Below are 17,937 nucleotides of genomic sequence, written 5' to 3'. Positions count from 1 at the left end.
TCGGTTGCAGGGAACCTGCCTCCCACGAGCGAGCCCAGGTGGAGTTGGGAGGCCGACAGGTGACTGAGACGTGCCCAGCTGGCCCGGGGGAGGGAGGAGGCTGGCGCTGACCAGAAGTGAGTCAAACCCAGGGGCCCGGCCCGGGGTCAGATTCCCCGAGGGCCATCTCTGCCTGCCGGGTAGGAGTCCTGGGGGCCAAGAGGTGCAGAACGAGGGTGTTTCGGTGACACGGGGCGGCCAGGAGGGCGGCCGTGAGCGGCAGGCCCCCGGCTCCCCCAAGAAGCAGGCGCGCGCCCGCGCGGTGGGCGGGAATCGTGGGGGACGTGGAGGGGCGGGCGCGCGCCCCGCGGGAGGGCGGGGGCGGAGGAGGCCGAGGAGGAGTCTCTGCCGCGCGGCCCCGCGCACCGCGCCAGACCAGGACTGAGCCTTTCGGCGGCCGCTGCAACAGGCGGCGGGCTAGGCTCGGGGGCGGAGGCGGCGAAGGGGCGGGAGCGCCAGGAGGAGCGACTGGGCCCCGCCGCCCGCTCCCCGCCGCATGGACGAGCACCACAGCCTCCTGCGCTCGCCGCCGCAGCCCTCCGCCTACCACCGCGCCCACCCTCCCCAGAACTCCGCGAGCGGCGGCGGCGGCGGCGGCGGCGCCCAAACCTTGGTGAACCCGGGCTACCCCGAGCCCGCCGCAGGCCCCGAGCCGCCGCCCGACATGACCGTGGTGTCCGGGGACCACCTGCTGGAGCCGGAGGCGGCGGACGGCGGCGGGGGCCCGCCTCGGGGAGGCGGCGGGGGCTGCGACCGCTATGAGCCGCTGCCGCCCGCGCTCCCGGCCGCCGGCGAGCAGGACTGCTGCGGGGAGCGCGTGGTCATCAACATCTCGGGGCTGCGCTTCGAGACGCAGCTCAAGACCCTCTGCCAGTTCCCCGAGACGTTGCTGGGCGACCCCAAGCGGCGCATGAGGTACTTCGACCCGCTCCGCAACGAATACTTCTTCGACCGCAACCGGCCCAGCTTCGACGCCATCCTCTACTACTACCAGTCCGGGGGCCGCATCCGCCGGCCGGTCAACGTGCCCATCGACATCTTCTCGGAGGAGATCCGCTTCTACCAGCTCGGCGAGGAAGCCATGGAGAAGTTCCGCGAGGATGAGGGCTTCCTGCGGGAGGAAGAGCGGCCCCTGCCCCGCCGTGACTTCCAGCGCCAGGTGTGGCTGCTGTTCGAGTACCCCGAGAGCTCCGGGCCTGCCCGGGGCATCGCCATCGTGTCCGTACTGGTCATCCTCATCTCCATCGTCATCTTCTGCCTGGAGACTCTTCCCGAGTTCCGCGACGAGAAGGACTACCCCGCCTCGCCGTCGCAGGACGCCTTCAAGGCGCCCAGCAACAGCACGTCGGGGGCCCCCGCGGAAGCCTCCAGCTTCTCGGATCCCTTCTTCGTGGTGGAGACCCTGTGCATCATCTGGTTCTCTTTTGAGCTGCTGGTGCGTTTCTTTGCTTGCCCCAGTAAAGCCACCTTCTCGCGAAATATCATGAACCTAATAGACATCGTGGCCATTATCCCGTATTTTATCACTCTGGGCACCGAGCTGGCTGAGCGACAGGGCAATGGACAGCAGGCCATGTCCCTGGCCATCCTGAGGGTCATCCGCCTGGTGAGGGTTTTCCGCATCTTCAAGCTCTCCCGTCACTCCAAGGGGCTGCAGATCTTGGGGCAGACGCTGAAGGCTTCCATGCGGGAGTTGGGATTGCTCATCTTTTTCCTCTTTATTGGGGTTATCCTTTTCTCCAGCGCAGTCTACTTTGCCGAGGCAGACGACCCCAGTTCGGGTTTTAGCAGTATCCCGGATGCTTTTTGGTGGGCAGTGGTAACCATGACAACAGTTGGTTATGGTGATATGCACCCAGTGACCATTGGGGGCAAGATTGTGGGCTCTCTTTGTGCTATCGCGGGTGTCTTGACCATTGCATTGCCAGTTCCTGTGATTGTTTCCAACTTCAATTACTTCTACCACCGGGAGACCGAAGGGGAAGAGCAAGCCCAGTATATGCACGTGGGAAGTTGCCAGCATCTCTCCTCCTCAGCGGAGGAGCTCCGAAAAGCACGGAGTAACTCGACTCTGAGTAAGTCGGAGTATATGGTGATCGAAGAGGGGGGTATGAATCACAGCGCTTTCCCCCAGACCCCTTTCAAAACGGGCAACTCCACTGCCGCCTGCACCACGAACAATAATCCCAACTCCTGTGTCAACATCAAAAAAATATTCACTGATGTTTAATATATGATATGAATGACATACTGTGCACAATATGTGTGAAACGTGCCCCCTTGGTCTGTGTATGCCCTTATTTTATACATTTCCAGACCATTCATCGAGGAAAGGACAGGAAGAAGTGAGAAGCACACTTCATTCTCCCTCTTCTTAGTGCTTCACACTGAAACAGGTGCCTGTTTTGCAAGTGGGCTGCATTCTCTCAGCTTTCCTTTTTTTTCCCTCCTCGTCTTAATTCTGTGAACAAAATCTTACATTAAACTTGATTTCTAGCACACGCCCTTTTGTTTTAAAGTACATCCTGGGAGGAAATGAAACAGGAACAGTTAAGACTTCAGAGTAACTGTTTAACCTCAAAATTAAAAGGTAGTTCTTCTTTACTAAGTAAAGCCAGCGAATACTGAAATGATTCTTCAGTTTGGTGGACACTGTAACATTATTTCTTGAGTGTTTAGTTCAATTGTCTACTCTCGATATGTGGATGAAAAGTCAAGTAGAACAATGACATAAACCCACCCTAAGTTTATTTGGTTTTTTTTACTGGAGTTTCTGTTTCAATCCTCCCCTTCTGGAATCTTAAGGATCTCAACAGCTCTGAACAAAGGGAAATGCCCAAAACATCCTGATCTGGCTGATTAACTCTTTGGGACTTGCTAAGCATTTTGCAAGTATTAGACTAAAAAATTCCAGACAAGTTCTGTGCATATGTCCCAGCTAACATCCATCAGTCTAGAAACAGATGTTTTTCAGTGCTGCTGAGAAACAAAAAAATTCCTAATGGATCTGAGAGATAAGCTTCTGCGGTATCACAAGAAGATTAAAGTGGCAGACACCCCTTCCAGCGGAAGTTACTAATTCGGACCTGACTGATGCAGTTCCCATAGCAACCCATGTTTCCTGGGAAACCCGAAAAAGGTTGTCATGGCATCTCTTGCTCCCTAGCCCCACCCCCAGCCCTTGCTGTTTCCACAGTAACCTTTCCAGATGGTTCCTACTTACATGATTTCATAAGGAAAACTGCTATTTGAATAAACCGCACAAATAAAGTTAAGTGTGAGAATCTAAGGAGGTGAAAGGAGTCACAAAATGCATTTTTTCCTATGAACATCATTAATGTTATCCCATAGTGGCTGAATTGACAAGGAAAATATCATCTTTGGAATGTTACACGTAAACCAGGATAAGGCATGATAGAAATTAAATGCCAGTTGTTAGGCAATAATTTAAAAAGATGCTCTCTACAGTTTTCTTTCTCCAAGAAGTGATAAGTCAACAAAAGCCAACGTAAAAGTGTCCTGTACATAAGCAAATTAGAAATTCAGTCTACCTGAAATCTTACTAGAAGGGCCCTTCAGACTTGCTTGTGAAAACAAAATCCAGCTCCTGCAAAAAGGTTGTCACCATTACAGCACTTGAAAAGCAAAATAAATATTTAAAGAATACTCATTTTTAACTGACGGAATTACAATCAGTGAAAAGGAAGATCCGAAAGTAACCAGATCTCAAAAGGAACACCTGCAAGTTTCAGCCATATGCTAAGCGTTGCCAGCAGACAGAAAGAATCAGGTGAGCTCTGTGTAGTGTACTGAGAGCACTCCCCTTTTGTACATGGCACCAGATTCGTATTTGGATTGATAATGCTTACAAAGCCAATAGTTTTATATTAATTTTATGTCAGATGCCTTTCTTTAAAGTTCATTTACATCTTTCCCATTTTTCCATGTTGCCAATTACCCTTTGGTTTCCAATGTTTATTGCAAAAAAGGATGAAAATTATTTTTCTTCAGAATAAATTTCACCCAAGCTGAAATGAAGATTATTCCATTACTTTTACCAACCCAATTGGCTTTTGAACAACCTGTTTCCCCTTAAAAAAATATAAAGCAAAATCTAAAGTTGTTAGATTACCAGTCCAATTTTAACTTACATAATTATTCAGTAGTAAGCTGTAGTAAAGTTCTTTGAAACAAATAGTTAAAATTGAAGTAAAAGCTAATCATTTTGTTATATATATAAATTATACATTATACACAGTTGCTTCAATTTGATAATGCATAATTATTCTTGAATAAATAGGAGTAAACCTTATTTTTAAGCTTATAAAATATTTTCAGAAGCCTACATACTTTATTATTTGTGCTTTTGAGAAAGTGAGCAATAATGATTGATACCATAGGAAAGGGAAGAGGAAGAAAACAAAACAAAAAGAGGCAAGAAATCTGTGTATACCTGGTCAGAGTTGTTTGTTCTGTGCTTTTTGTTTGAGTTACTTTTAACATTGATACACATTTTTACCTGACATTTAGTATTCTTAAAGACCAAGTATTCTTTTTATGATCCATTTTGATAATAATATTAAATATACTATAGCAATCATATAAAATAGTTTTTATGTCCATCCTTTAAAAAAATCTTAACATAAAGGTGAACAAAGAACAGTGACAATTTTATTCACATGTATTCAGAAGATGTAGAAAGCTTTATTAGTTCCATAAGTAAATGATAGTTAAGGCCAAATTTTTATGAGGACATAAAAAGGAGAACAGAAGTTTGAAAGGGACCTTTTTCCCTTTATCTACAGAAATAGCACAGGTTTTGAGTCATAACTTTGAGGTAGTGTAATTGCTTCTAGTCGCCATATTGGAAGCTTTTTAAAGTTTATAGGTTCTGTGTCCTGAATGTCCAGATGCTTGATGTTTTGAATAATAGTGTCTAGCATAGAATGTAGCAGCATCTTGTGTATTTATTGATGGAATGCCTGTTATGTTGCATTACTATTATTTCCAGGCTTTTAATGAGATAGTAAGCTCTGCAGTCATATTGCCAGGGTTTGAATCCCAACTCTGCTGTATGACCTTGAGCAAATTACATAACCTCTCTGTTCTTCAGTTTCCTTATTTATAAAATGAGGATAATGAGTATTACTTTGTATGTTATTATAAATATTAAGTAGAACACAGAAAAAAATGATTGCATGGTATTACATTATTTTATGATCATTACAAGCATGTATAATTAATAAAAAGCATTGTGAATAGGAAATATATAAATAATCAATGTTTTCCTATTTCCCTTCTATGATGATAATAATAATTATCATGTATCAAGGGTCAGCTATATCCTGTACATTTGTCAGTTCTCCAAGGTAAGTGCCATTAACTTCATTTTAGGAGGGTAAAAAATAGCTCAGGTTAAGTGATTTCCTAAGATTTCACAGCACTGATTACAAGCCAGGTTATGCTGGCTCAAAACCCATGTTACTTTTATTTTAGAAATAAAATAAATCCCTTGTGCTTTTATGTTTGATTTCAGCCCAGGTTTCTAATTAATGAAGGACCATATCTCCAGAAACCTATTTTATTCAATATGCTGAAAATTAACTATTTCTTAAATAATCAGGTATTTTTTTAACTGGAAGGATCAAATATTATTTAAATTAGATAGAGAGATTGACTTTCCTGGTAATTTATATGCTTGATTTATTTGGATTTAATCTTAATAATCAGCCATATTAGTGATACCTGCTTGGACAATGTTTTATTTTTCAGTTTGAGATTTATTACCTGTTTTATGTGTTTTCACCAACAATATATGATCATATTATACAAATGATTGCTTTTCCACCTCCTTATACCTTGCTTAGGTTGCTGAAGAAGCATGCCAGAAAGCAGTGTAAACATTTTGATTCTCCCTTATTAAAAAGGAAGAAATTGCTGAGAACAGCAGGATTGAAACAAGGAGATGGCCAGTTCTTTGAAATTTGCTACACTACTGACTTACCCAGACACTCCATCGATCTTTAAGAGAATCTATGCTCAACACATCTTTAGAATATAATTTTGTCGCATATACTACCTGTGGCTGCTTCACTAAGGTCTTGAATAATTTATGAAATGAAAATGGATAGTGATTTGAGCTTAAAGCACTATGTTAATGAGTCTGTTTGTCTGTGTTAGTTAGCTTTGCCAAACTGCAGGTTTCCCTGTTAAGCTCAGTTGCACATCTTAGGTGTTGAAAAAGTATACATGTCTGTATGTAGCAAGAAGAGATTCTTGTAAGGAGTATGGCTGGATCAGTGCACATCTAATCAGCACCTAGGGAAAATGTATCTGCCCTTGTACCTGCTGAATCCAGAGAAAAGGATGGAGGTTAGCATTTGTTATTATTTTCTTTCTCTTATGGTATTTTTAAATACCCACTAACCATGGCAACATAACCATAGACACCTACACATAAGAGAAAACATTGCATCAGTTATTTCTGAGCTTCTAAGCAGAATTTCAGAATTGAAATTTTAAATGGACAATATGAAGAATTTTTAAGTTATGGTTTATTTACATAAACTTGTAATTTACCTCTTTGACATATAATGTATTCAAGCAATTGCTTTGCAGATAATATATAAACCCAACATATATAATATATACCAATAGTTCACTCCTTTGAGAACCATAACTGTAATTTATTGACTTTTATACATTTGAAATTTCAATGTTTTCTATAGCAGTTCCAAGTCCTTCCTACCCTTCAGCTGTGCATAGTAGTGATAACCCCTCCCACTAAGAAATGCAAAGAAGCACATGTGTCCCCCAAAGTGAAGACATATGGAAACACTGTGAGATAGAGGTGAGGAGCATAAGAATGGGGAACAGAATATTTAGGGATTGCATGTTAAGGTGAAATTTTTTTCTTTCTGTTTTGTTTTTGGCTTTTTTAAAACTAAGGAAGATAAACCTGTCAGTTTTATACTATTAATTTCTTGTATTTTGTGGTGGCAATTTTATATATACTAATGAAATCATTTTATTTTTTTATACACCTCAAGGGGAATGGTTGACAGTCTTTACAAGAACATAAATCATAGGATGCAGGAAGAAGAATGGGGAATTCAAATAGAGCCCAAACTTTTTCTTTTTCTTCTTTTTGTACCAGATGTGTTTTTCCTTACATTTCAAGATTTACGCCATCAACCATCCAGTGCATTAAAGAAGAGATCTGAAAAAGAGGCTCTGTCATTTTCTTGAAAGCCGTGTTATTGCTGTTGTAAACTAAATAGTGCAGAATAGTAACTCTGCCCTGAAAAAGAGAGACTAGTGTTCTGGTTGTTAGTAATATACCAATTAAATGAACAAAAAATGGTGTTTCCTCAGATTTTAAGAATGGTATGAATAAATCTTCTAAGCTCACACACAGCTCTACTGTCACAGCACAAAAAGTTTTGGGAATTTTTGTTAAGATCACCACCATCTTTTTAGTATGAAAGTTAGCGTTGCCCCTGTCATTACTCTCGCTTGTATTTGTATAGAACTGTCTTGATTGATCCCCTAGCTTCCATCCTTCCCCTGACTTGACTCTGTCCTCAACATGGCATGCTGAGTGATCTTCTCAGAACACTTATTAGGTCATGTTCTTCTTTGTATCAACCCCCCATCTGGCTCATTTCACATAGTACAAACTAATGGCCTTATAGTGTCCTGAAGGCCCCACCTAGCTCAGCCTTCCCTATCCTTTGGTCTTGTTTGCCACTCTCCACCTTGATCCCATGCTGTAGCCACACAGACCTCCTTGTTCTTGATCAGATGTGGCATCTTGCTCCACCCTGGAGTCTGTACTTGCTCTTCCTCTGCCAACTGTGTGGCTTACTCTCACCTCCAGGATGTTGCCTTCTCACTGCAGACTTCATGGCCTCTGTACTTAAAATTGCAGTCCTGCGACACTCCCTGTGTTCTTTCTCTGCCTAATTTTTCCTCTAACATACTAGATATTTTTATTTATTTGATTTATTGCCTGTTGTTCCTTTCCTTCCATGGAGACACAATTTTTTGTCTGTTCACTGTGCTGTGTCCCCCCAAATAGTACATAGAATACATTTGGTTCTCAGTAAGTAGGTAGTTGAAGCATTAATATGAGTAGTGCAGATATTGCCAAGATTTTAGATAATATTGTGACAGATGGGCTTTCCTCTGCAGTAGAAAATGATGCTGATGGGAATAGAAAGGAACTTTATTCGAACCCCTTCTGAATTTTCTCCTTTCCCAGGCAGACCCCAACCAAAGAATGACATGGCTATTTCCTCTTCGCATCCAAGTGACACAATTTCTTTACCAAATATGTCCACAAATTAAAAATTAACCTCAGGAGCCAGGGATTTAGCTCAGTGGTTTTGCCACCTGCTGCACAAGCGCAAGGACCCAAGTTCGATCCCCGGTACCAAAATAAAATAAAATAAACCTATGTACTTAATTTATAGATGTAGATCAGCAAACATTAGAAACTCTTCTCCTTTTATCAGCTTATCAATTAAGCACACAGACAAAATATTTGTCTCTTCTGAGGATAATTGTAAGGGTTTAAAGAGATGATACAAAACAAAGAATTAAAATTCTTTGATTATTTTCATGTTTTTCCCCCTGGTTTGGGATGAAGTATTGTAGCATTGTTTATTTTAATTGTTTAATTCAGTATCAGCTTTACTAGATTTTCCTTCATAACTTGATATAATCAAATTAGACACTTAAGACAGCCTCACATGCCGTTACATTTTGTATTTGCCTTATGTATGACTACAGAACAATAAAATAGCGGATATTCGCTGGTACATAATATCTAGAAGAAATTGTGATGAAAAGCATATTAAACAAGACCTTGTATATCAGATTTCTAAAGGGCAAAATTGACTGTGAATGCAAAACCGCAGACAGAAATAATTCCTCCAAATAAGAACTGTTTTAATTGTTTTATACCTAGATTTTATAGACCTTTTACCTGCAAATATTTTAACTGATTTGAAAAGTGTAGTTTATTTTATTGTGTAACTATGTGAATTGAAGATATTATTAATAGACCTGACTATTGCTTGAAGTAGTATTGATTATACTTTGCAGCTCATTTTCCCATGACTTCTCAGATTTTTGACAGAGTTCACATCTTAGCATATTACTAACATTAATTACTGAGTGAGTTTAAACCTCTTTTATTTGCCAAGAGTATGTAATTTCCAAAACCCCAATCAGAGTATTGTACATAATTGGGCAGGAAATCTTCCTAGCCTTTGGGCTTATTCACTACTATTTAGTTGGTACGATTTGTAGAACTTACTAGTGTGCAGCCAATTCTAAGTTAACAGATGTCAAAGTATAGACATGTGAAAACAAAATTCCCATACATCTGTATGTTTTACTTCAGTCCTTTCCTCATCAAGTAAATTTAGTGAGGCCAACAATCAATTAAGGATCTGAGTCTATATGTTTTCACTTAGGCCTTGGTAGATGCATGAATGAGTTCTTCACAAACTGATAATTATTGAAATTTGACTGTTCTTGTCTTCTTTTCTTGTTTTATATGGTGTAACATTTATTTGATCAATTCAATTGTAGGTCACCATTTCCAACTATACTTATTTTCATTACGTTTGTTGGTACATTTTAGGTGTACATTATGATATATTCATCATTGGGAATTCATGCCTATACATGGTATATCTTGATTCTTCTTTTTTCCCTTCTTCCCCTCCCTACCTTCCACTCCTCCGCCCCTCCCTAATAACAAAAAAACTTTGTTTCCATTTTTTCCTTCTTTTCTCATATTTTTTTCTTTTCCTTCTTTCTTTTCCCCTACCCCCCCTTACTTCCCCTTCCCCTTGGGACCTTTTCTTCCTATTCCACATTATCTATTTACAATAGAGTTGATTTTGATACTTAATCTTTGTTCTTTTCCTTTCAGCTCACTTCTTAACCACTAGCATATACATCAATCACTTTGTTGTTTCTGTTGAATTTCGATTCCCTCCACACCTGTAATCTAGGAGGATGCCTTTCTATACTAATTTAATTGTGAGAACCTTGAGAGGCAGGTCTTAATACATGAGGTTTTTAAAAAAGGTCCAACTCTCATATGAAAAGGATGGAACAGTAGCAAGACAAGTGTAGCGTAACCAAGCCATTTCAAGATAACAAACCAGCAGTAATACTAAACAAAAACCAAGCACTTAGGAAATAAAATGGATGCCAGATGATTACTGTTACTACAAGATGATTACTGTCACTACATTTTCTTGTTTGTACCCATTAATAACTATTAGACCACTGCAATTTTCATAATCTCCATAATGAAAAATAAGCATATGGTGGATATACTGTACTCTTGCTTTTTGACTAAAAATCTATCTTAAGAAGCTATGAGTTTGATCAGTATGACCAAATATAGTCCAGGTCAGTAAGGAAAATTTTTCACTAGACGGTTGTACAGCATACATTAGGCATACAGTATTTACTTTAGTGAGTGAAAGATTTTTCCCTCAAAAGCACAAATTATAGACCAGTGGTGGCAAAACATTGGCACCTGTGCCACAGTGTGCTGTTTGTATCATTGAGAGCTCTAAAAGGTTCACCATCACTCCTATAGACTGTTGTCTTTGGGTATTTACCTCTTATACAGAGATATTTGCTAAAACCAGGAATATGTATGGGAAAGTCTTCTCTATGAATTACAATAAAGAAGTCTGAATTTAGTATTCTCTGTTTTTGTCTACTTTAGTGTCCTTTATATTTTACAGGAAGTAGATTTATAGAGCACAAGAATCTAATTTTAATATATCATTTTATTCTTTGAATATATATTTACTGAATACCTCCTAGATGTTACCCATTATGCAAAATAGTAAAAATGTATTCATCCTTTTAACATATAAAGTGTCTACTATGTGCCAGATACCATTCTGAATTTTGAATATAACAGTGAAAAACACTGTCATGTTCTGTTGGCATTTCTAAATCATTTTTTGTAGTTGGGGGAGAGAACCATTAAATCTATAACCTTTATTTCTTGATTCTCCACAGCCCTGGTCAAGTGGTTTTGTTGTTTTAATTCATGATGCTTTAAAGTGTACATAACTGTGCAGAGTTCATATTTTAAAGGATTTGTAATAAAAATATAAACTATAAGCATGACATCCTATGGCACTAGAACATGATTTTCACAGTACTCATTTCAAAAGAAACTATTCCTTTATAAATCTCTCTTCTCTTTTTCCTCCCTCCCCCTCCTCCCTCCCCCCATCTCTGTCTCGTTCTCATCCTGTGTGCAAACACTCTGTCACTTTCTCTCTCTTTCCTTTCCTTCTCTTTTTTCCCTGCTCATGATGCTTATCTGAGGATGGAGTTTCTGTTGCATTCAGAAGAATTCTCAGATAACCTTAGTACAATGTATAGTCAGAAAGAAGCAAGCCCTTGGAAATCCATATACATTTTTCTAAAAATCAGTGATACTGAGAACTTTTCAGATGCTTCTAAGGATGAACATAGATTTTCCTATTCAAAAAGCAGACTATCACATTGGTTTGGACAAAACTTGAGAGTCTTAATTAATGGAAAAAAGTTCGTAATTTCAATATAATCTGAAACTTTTTCTAAAAAGCATTCAATATGTAACTAATGCATTTAGAAAACTAAATTGCTTGAACTTTCCAGGGTAACAGTTAAAAAATCAGTTTTTAAAAAATATATAAATGGAACTTTTTTACTGTCATAAAGTCTATAGGTTTTTTAAAGGTAAACATACAATTAATGATTGTTATTTCCTCTGTCCAGCAGATCCTTGAAGAGCCCTACATGAGCAATAGAGCAGCCCTAACCAGAAAGATGCTAAGTTTTCATTTGCCTGGACCAAGAATGCAGTAGCAGTTTTTACATCACTGATGGGCAGGGATCTGTCCACCAGCGCATATTTTTATTTCAGTTTACATTAAATAATGATTTATGTAAAGAAAACAGCTTGCAGCTGAAGGATTCTCTTCATCCTGTGTGCAGGATAAAAGATACTGATCAAGAGACAAAGAATATTAAAAATATTAAGGTATTTGAATCTGTTGACATTTTGATAAAATCTAATCATGCAAAAATTATATTCAGTGTTGCAGATAAAGGAAGCTTACATGTTTGTTTCTAATAAACCAACTATTGCTATCTTATTTTTTAATTACTGGACTGTATTTAATGGTGAGGTATATTCATGTCATACTATGTGTTCTGGTTATGTGAAACTTTACTTTTGAAGGTATGTTCTGTACCAAAGGTCCCCATATATAGCTTAGCCACTTACACATAAATAAGTAAAGTCGACACTGTGCCCAGAATAATGGTATTAAAGATAGACTTGCCTAAAAGAAATGTGCCTTGCTTTATTAAACATTCTTTTATTTTTTAATTTAAAGTAATATTTACAAATTAGTCTTATAGTTAGGTTTTAGCTTACCTTAACTTTACAAAAATATATTAGTACTTATTATGTTTGAAGTGTCTATGTTAACTAAAATTTTAACATTTAGTTATACTTTTAAACAGTTCATGTATAATAGTTCACTTTTATTTTCATGAGATATTTGATATGGTGAGACAAAGCACATTCTTAAAGATATATAAAATATTTCAGCTAATGGTTTAGCTTTTTCTTCAAGATTCTATATGTAAAAAAATTCCTTGACTCATTTTCTATTTTTATATTCTTTTAGAAATGGAACTCTTTTTCAATTAAGAAAAGCAAAATGTTAATTGGAAAAGATATTTAGGGCGTCATGAAGATGATTTCCCATTTGGGGACATTTCACTTCTGTGCCATTATTAATGTATTTACTGTGACATTTCAGCAGAATGGTAGCTATTTGTATATTATTTCATAAGCCTTATGGAAAGTCAAACTGTGAACATAGAGTATATAGAAGATCTTTTTCATTTCTGTATTTCATTTTCAAAATATACCTGAAGAAATATATTGTCGTATTGCTTAAATGAACAACAATGCTAAATTATAATTAGAGTGCTTATGTAATTTTAATTACTATAAAATATATCAGGTGCGAAGCCAAGATTATAAACTTTTCAATGCCTTTAGACAGAAATACAGGTGATGAATTTCATTAATGTATAGAAATCATTAACTAAACAAGTATTCACCTAATGGCAGCAAAACATGTGAATAGGAGATACAAACCAGGTAACTTTCTTTGAGGCAATGTCTACAATAAATGTTTCATAATCTTCTGGTAATTTCTTGTGGTCAAAACTTGCAGACCAGATCACTCTAGGAAAAAGTGAAATAAAGGAATGAGAACTGTCTCATATTTGAGCTATTTGAATCTCCAGTGGAGGTGATTTATGATTAAAGTGAAAATATAGCCACCACTTTGTTTCTATTCTGTGTTAGCCCATGTAGTAGAGACACTGGCCAGGGAACAGTCAGTTCATTGCAGCCAATTTAATCCTTATAACGGGTGATGATAGCCTGGAATGATTGAAACAAACCGTTCAACTGTGCTACAGGAGTTCTTAGGCATGCAGATGTCTTAGTAGGGATCAATAGGTATTACACAAAGAGGCATAAAAACTACCCTCATAAAGCACCAAGAATACCATTTTAGTCATTATAGTATATTTAGTATCATATCTGCCCTATTACTACAGGATACAATTTCAATAAATATAGGACCTGGACTCTGAGAAGGAAATCACAAAATTGCATCAGGTGAGTAACCAAATACGTTCACAGAATGGATAATGAGCATAATATTCACCTAGAATATTACCTATAATTCTTACCTACTTCCTACCTGTGGGACCCTAGATAAGTCAGTTACTATAGTTAGGCTCCAGTTTTTTCAATTGCAAAATGGGTATGCTGAGTTGAATAATCACCAAAGCCCCTTCAGGTCCCAAACCTGTTATATACATTTCCTGAAAAATACTTTGAAGGATATATACCCACTCAGATTTTCTGATCCTTTTCTGAAGAGAAGAATAAATTGAAATAAGATTTAAGCCTTGAAAGTATCATAAATTTATCATTCTTCAAATTGGTTGTGAGAAGAGGAAAAATAATTCTTTCTCCTCTAAGAATTTTCCCTTATCTACAATGGGATCATGAAAAAAATAGAAAAATCACTGCAGAAGGAAAACAGATTAATGGAATCACTAGAAAGAAAGGGAGAATATTTGTTAAATTTAGTTAGGTATTAATGTGGTTAGCAAATGACCTATGAAATTCCAGAATTTTATTGCACACTCAACATTATAAGCCTGAGATAGTGGAAGATGGGAAAAGGTTAAGCAATATGAGTGTTTGCCATATGATCTCTTGATTCTTTTTACACAGAGAGCTTAAGCAGGTGTCTGTCTGTACTGTAGTTCTGGCTCTGCCAGTAACCCTCATGTCCCCCAGGAAAGTCCCTTTAACTTCTCAGAGCCTCAGTTTCATTATCTGTAAAGTAGAAATTTTTAATTTAGTAATCAGTTTCTTTTCATTTTCAAAAATTCTATAGCATTTTCAAATTTTCATAATATATGCATATCTGTGCCAGTTGTCCCCCGCCCCAGTCACTAACATGTCACATATTTCTACTGAAGGGATTGACTAGATTAAAAACTGAAACGTTCATATTTCTACTATTACTAATTGGCCTTAGCAAAACATAAAAATGTCAAATCTTATTTTCATTCTGATTGTGGCTTAACTGTTATGATTTATCATTTCATCTTTGAATGCTGAATTCATTGTTTACACAAAATGTTTGTTCAAGTTATTCTTCTCTTTAAATTGTGGTTTCATGAACTCTCAGTAAAGCAGAATCAAGTATATTTTGCTTACCAATGAACAGTAGCTGATTGTAAAGTACATTTTTGTCACATTTAAAAGTTTAATCCCCTTTTAGAGCCAGAAGCAATGACTAGTAAACTAATACTCATAAAATTTTATGAATTTTTTAATACAAAGGAGGCCAGGTAGAGCCATATTGTAATTAATTTTGCTCAGGAGTGAGAAATAAAATTCAGGGATAGCCCAAACACTTTTGTTTGGCATTAGTGGGAAGTTGAGAAATAAAAGGTTACAGTTTTTGCACAACAAAGAGAACAGGTGACTATACTGGTTTTATGGTAGAGATTAGGTTAAAAGAATGTTAGAATTTGGGCACTAGAAAAATTATTAAAATGACAGCAGTCCATTTTAATTATACAGAAATATTTTGTCATACTGAAATTATTCATCCAGAGATTTGGTATTATATTCCTTTCATTCAGAAAAGGGGGCAATTTTTAAAGGCCTCTGTCATAATAAAAATGTATATTTTGACTAGTGGAGCAATTAATTAAAAAACATTAATCTAATCATTTGGTTTTATGAATCTGAATTTTTAGGTTTACGTAGATGTGATTGAGTCTCTCATGTAATAGTGTTAGTGATCTTTGTGAGAAGTGATTTCGTCCTTTTTGTAAAGTTTATGAAATTTGCTAAGTGGTGATTCTAGCATATTGTAATAATACTGTATCTTACAATCACTTTATCAGACCAAACAAACCATAGTAGTATCTCTTCTGGTAAATTGTCTCTATGATGTGATCTCTTAAGGCTGGGTTTGGGGGTGGGGAAGGTTAAGTATTTAGTTTACTTTAAATTGTCCAAATGTTTTTCTCAAATGCCATAAAATTGTATGCCTATAAACCAAATAAGAATATCTTTTTTTTCCAATTTTAAGGGCACTGTATAGACCATTTTTCAACTACTCCATAAAATGGTATCATTTATGTTTAAAAGCTCCCACATGTATTTATATGTATATATATACACACAAGGGAAAGCAAACAGTGTATGTAGTATTTCTATGTAATATACTAAGTGTTATAAGAATCTGTTTTTGAAATATTAAATAGATAGTAACTACACAGACATCAAAATACCAGATATACCATCTCAAGTTTGTCCAAAATTTGTTTATTGACATATATCATACTTTGCAAACATCATTCATATATTCCACACACACCCTACAGCATCCACAAGAAGTACTAACACCACCCAAAATTTAGAGATTGATCCACCAATTTGGAAAGGTCAAATGACTTTTCCAAGATCATTTGGCCAATAAGTGACTCCAAATCTCATTTCTTTACACTATTCACCCTCTGTCATGTGATCTTTATTCTATCACTGCCATTATATTTAAAATTTTGACTAAAATTCAGTTTTAAAAGACGCATTGCAGAATTTCAGGTTTTAGTGAAAAGATGTTGTTGCTGCCATTGTCAGACCTTTTTAGATGCTTAGTCCTTCCGTCGGGTGATAGCTACACCTTTTCCACTTCAAACCTGTTAAGTCCACAACCCTGACCTACAACACCAAATTCATTTGACGCCAAAAAGCTAAACTGAAAAACAATCTTCGCTGCTCTTTCTAATTTCCTTTGTTGAGAAATGCATCATAATGATTGATTGATTTCTGAATAGTTGAAAGAAGCAACCCAATAAGTTGTGACAGTGTGATTCAGAGAGAAAGGAAAAAACACTAAACCCACGATAGAATCATCTTTCAGCCTCTTTTGTTTTTTATTACACATATGCTGTGATTGAGGGAGGACAGGAAAGGGGCAGTGTGGATAAAAAGTCCTTATTTTAAGAAAATGTATTATTTCCTGTAAAAAAGAATAGGTCATCAAGGATAGCAGTATTAACATTCAGACACAGTTAAAGTATTTGTCAGATTTTCCACATATTTAAAAATGCACTTAGGGGTTGTCCCAGATAAAATTAAAATTTGATGACTGCTCAGTTTAAATATGAAGAACATTCATGTGCTAACCCATGACAAATACTACATTTTTATTCTTTCACGAATAACAGCTAGCTAAACACTGTTACTGCTTTCCCTTGTAAGTCACACAAAGTCTGTGAAACATTCTGTACTTTTGCTGACTAGCAATGTAATGTTACTGTGAATATTTAAATGAAATGTGCTTATGATATCATAACCTTATATTTAGTTCTCCTCATCAAATAGATAAGTCAAGCAAGTATTTTGTATGGGATGAATAGTTATTCTTAATAACAAATAATGGAACTCTGACTACAATGTAAAATTGAGCACACATTTTATATTTTTATAAATTCATTTTGTTTTGACATTGTTAATTTATCACATAATAATGTAAAGTTAAAATAAGTTCTTATCCATGTTCTCTGATGTTCTTATAATAATTTTTAGCCTTTTATTAAGTAATTTCAGTAAATATCTATGAGTTTCGATTTTGTGGTATTTTCAATTGATCCATTTTTTAATTTTTCATTGGATTTAAAGTGTTTTATTTGCAAATGTTACCTACAGAATTCAATAAAAGACCAAAATAGTACTTGTTACTCATATTAATAATTCCAAATTACTTCTTCCTTCCTTTCCTCCCTCCCGCCTTCTCTCCTCCCTCCTTCCTTCCTTCCTTCCTCTTTCCTTCTTCCTTTGTTTTGTTTTTGCAAAAGAGGAAACATCAAAAGCTAGGCTGCTGTCCATAGCTCAAGCATCAGCTACTTTTAGATCAACTCTGAAACTCATGTGTTCTCCCACTTAGTGAAGTTTTCTGTGCATTACACTTAGCAAGCCTTTTGGAGGCCAGCATTCCCTAAGGTTTCCCCACTGCCTCCTAACATTCCTGCAGACCCAGTAAAATCTCAAAGAAGAAAAAATTCATGCACAATAAATATGTGCCTTTATATTTTGTGCCAGTCACAGAAGAGTAAATTATAGCATGGCAAATATACGTTATTGAATTTTTAAAATCTGTTTTGGGCATCTGTTGTTTGCACTGCTACATCCAAAGCACTGTAAGGGGACATTAAGGTCAATACAGATGAACCTGTTCT

The 17,937-nt window shown here is 37.4% G+C and overlaps 1 protein-coding gene across 6 annotated transcripts; it reads left to right on the top strand.

The window, feature by feature from the left end:
- The first annotated feature begins 339 nt into the window (after window positions 1–339).
- On the top strand, window positions 340–17,432 carry Kcna3 (potassium voltage-gated channel subfamily A member 3). Of its 6 annotated transcripts, XM_087213257.1 has the most exons (3): window positions 347–3,829; window positions 5,907–6,137; window positions 11,854–17,432. In XM_087213257.1, exon 1 carries the CDS (start codon window positions 536–538, stop codon window positions 2,267–2,269), a length of 1,734 nt encoding a protein of 577 aa, XP_087069383.1. In that variant the 5' UTR covers window positions 347–535; the 3' UTR covers window positions 2,270–3,829; window positions 5,907–6,137; window positions 11,854–17,432. The 6 variants fall into 6 exon arrangements, with proteins under 6 accessions (XP_021121297.1, XP_021121296.1, XP_087069383.1 ...); XM_021265638.2 differs by lacking the exon at window positions 5,907–6,137 and having other exon boundaries at window positions 340–2,114; XM_021265637.2 differs by lacking the exon at window positions 5,907–6,137 and having other exon boundaries at window positions 340–2,114; window positions 11,851–17,432.
- Window positions 17,433–17,937: the final 505 nt, after the last annotated feature.

This window comes from Heterocephalus glaber, unplaced genomic scaffold (genome assembly GCF_053883595.1).
Source record: "Heterocephalus glaber isolate CG9 unplaced genomic scaffold, H.glaber_assembly_v1.0 deba00001442, whole genome shotgun sequence".
In the NCBI taxonomy this organism is placed as follows: domain Eukaryota; kingdom Metazoa; phylum Chordata; class Mammalia; order Rodentia; family Bathyergidae; genus Heterocephalus; species Heterocephalus glaber.
Note: the sequence above shows the minus strand (reverse complement) of the source record. Positions and strands in the feature narration are given on the sequence as shown.

What these genes read in the sequence shown, in the direction of transcription:
- Kcna3 (XM_087213255.1), top strand. Translation starts at nt 536, where the DNA reads ATGGACGAGCACCACAGCCTCCTGCGCTCGCCGCCGCAGCCCTCCGCC.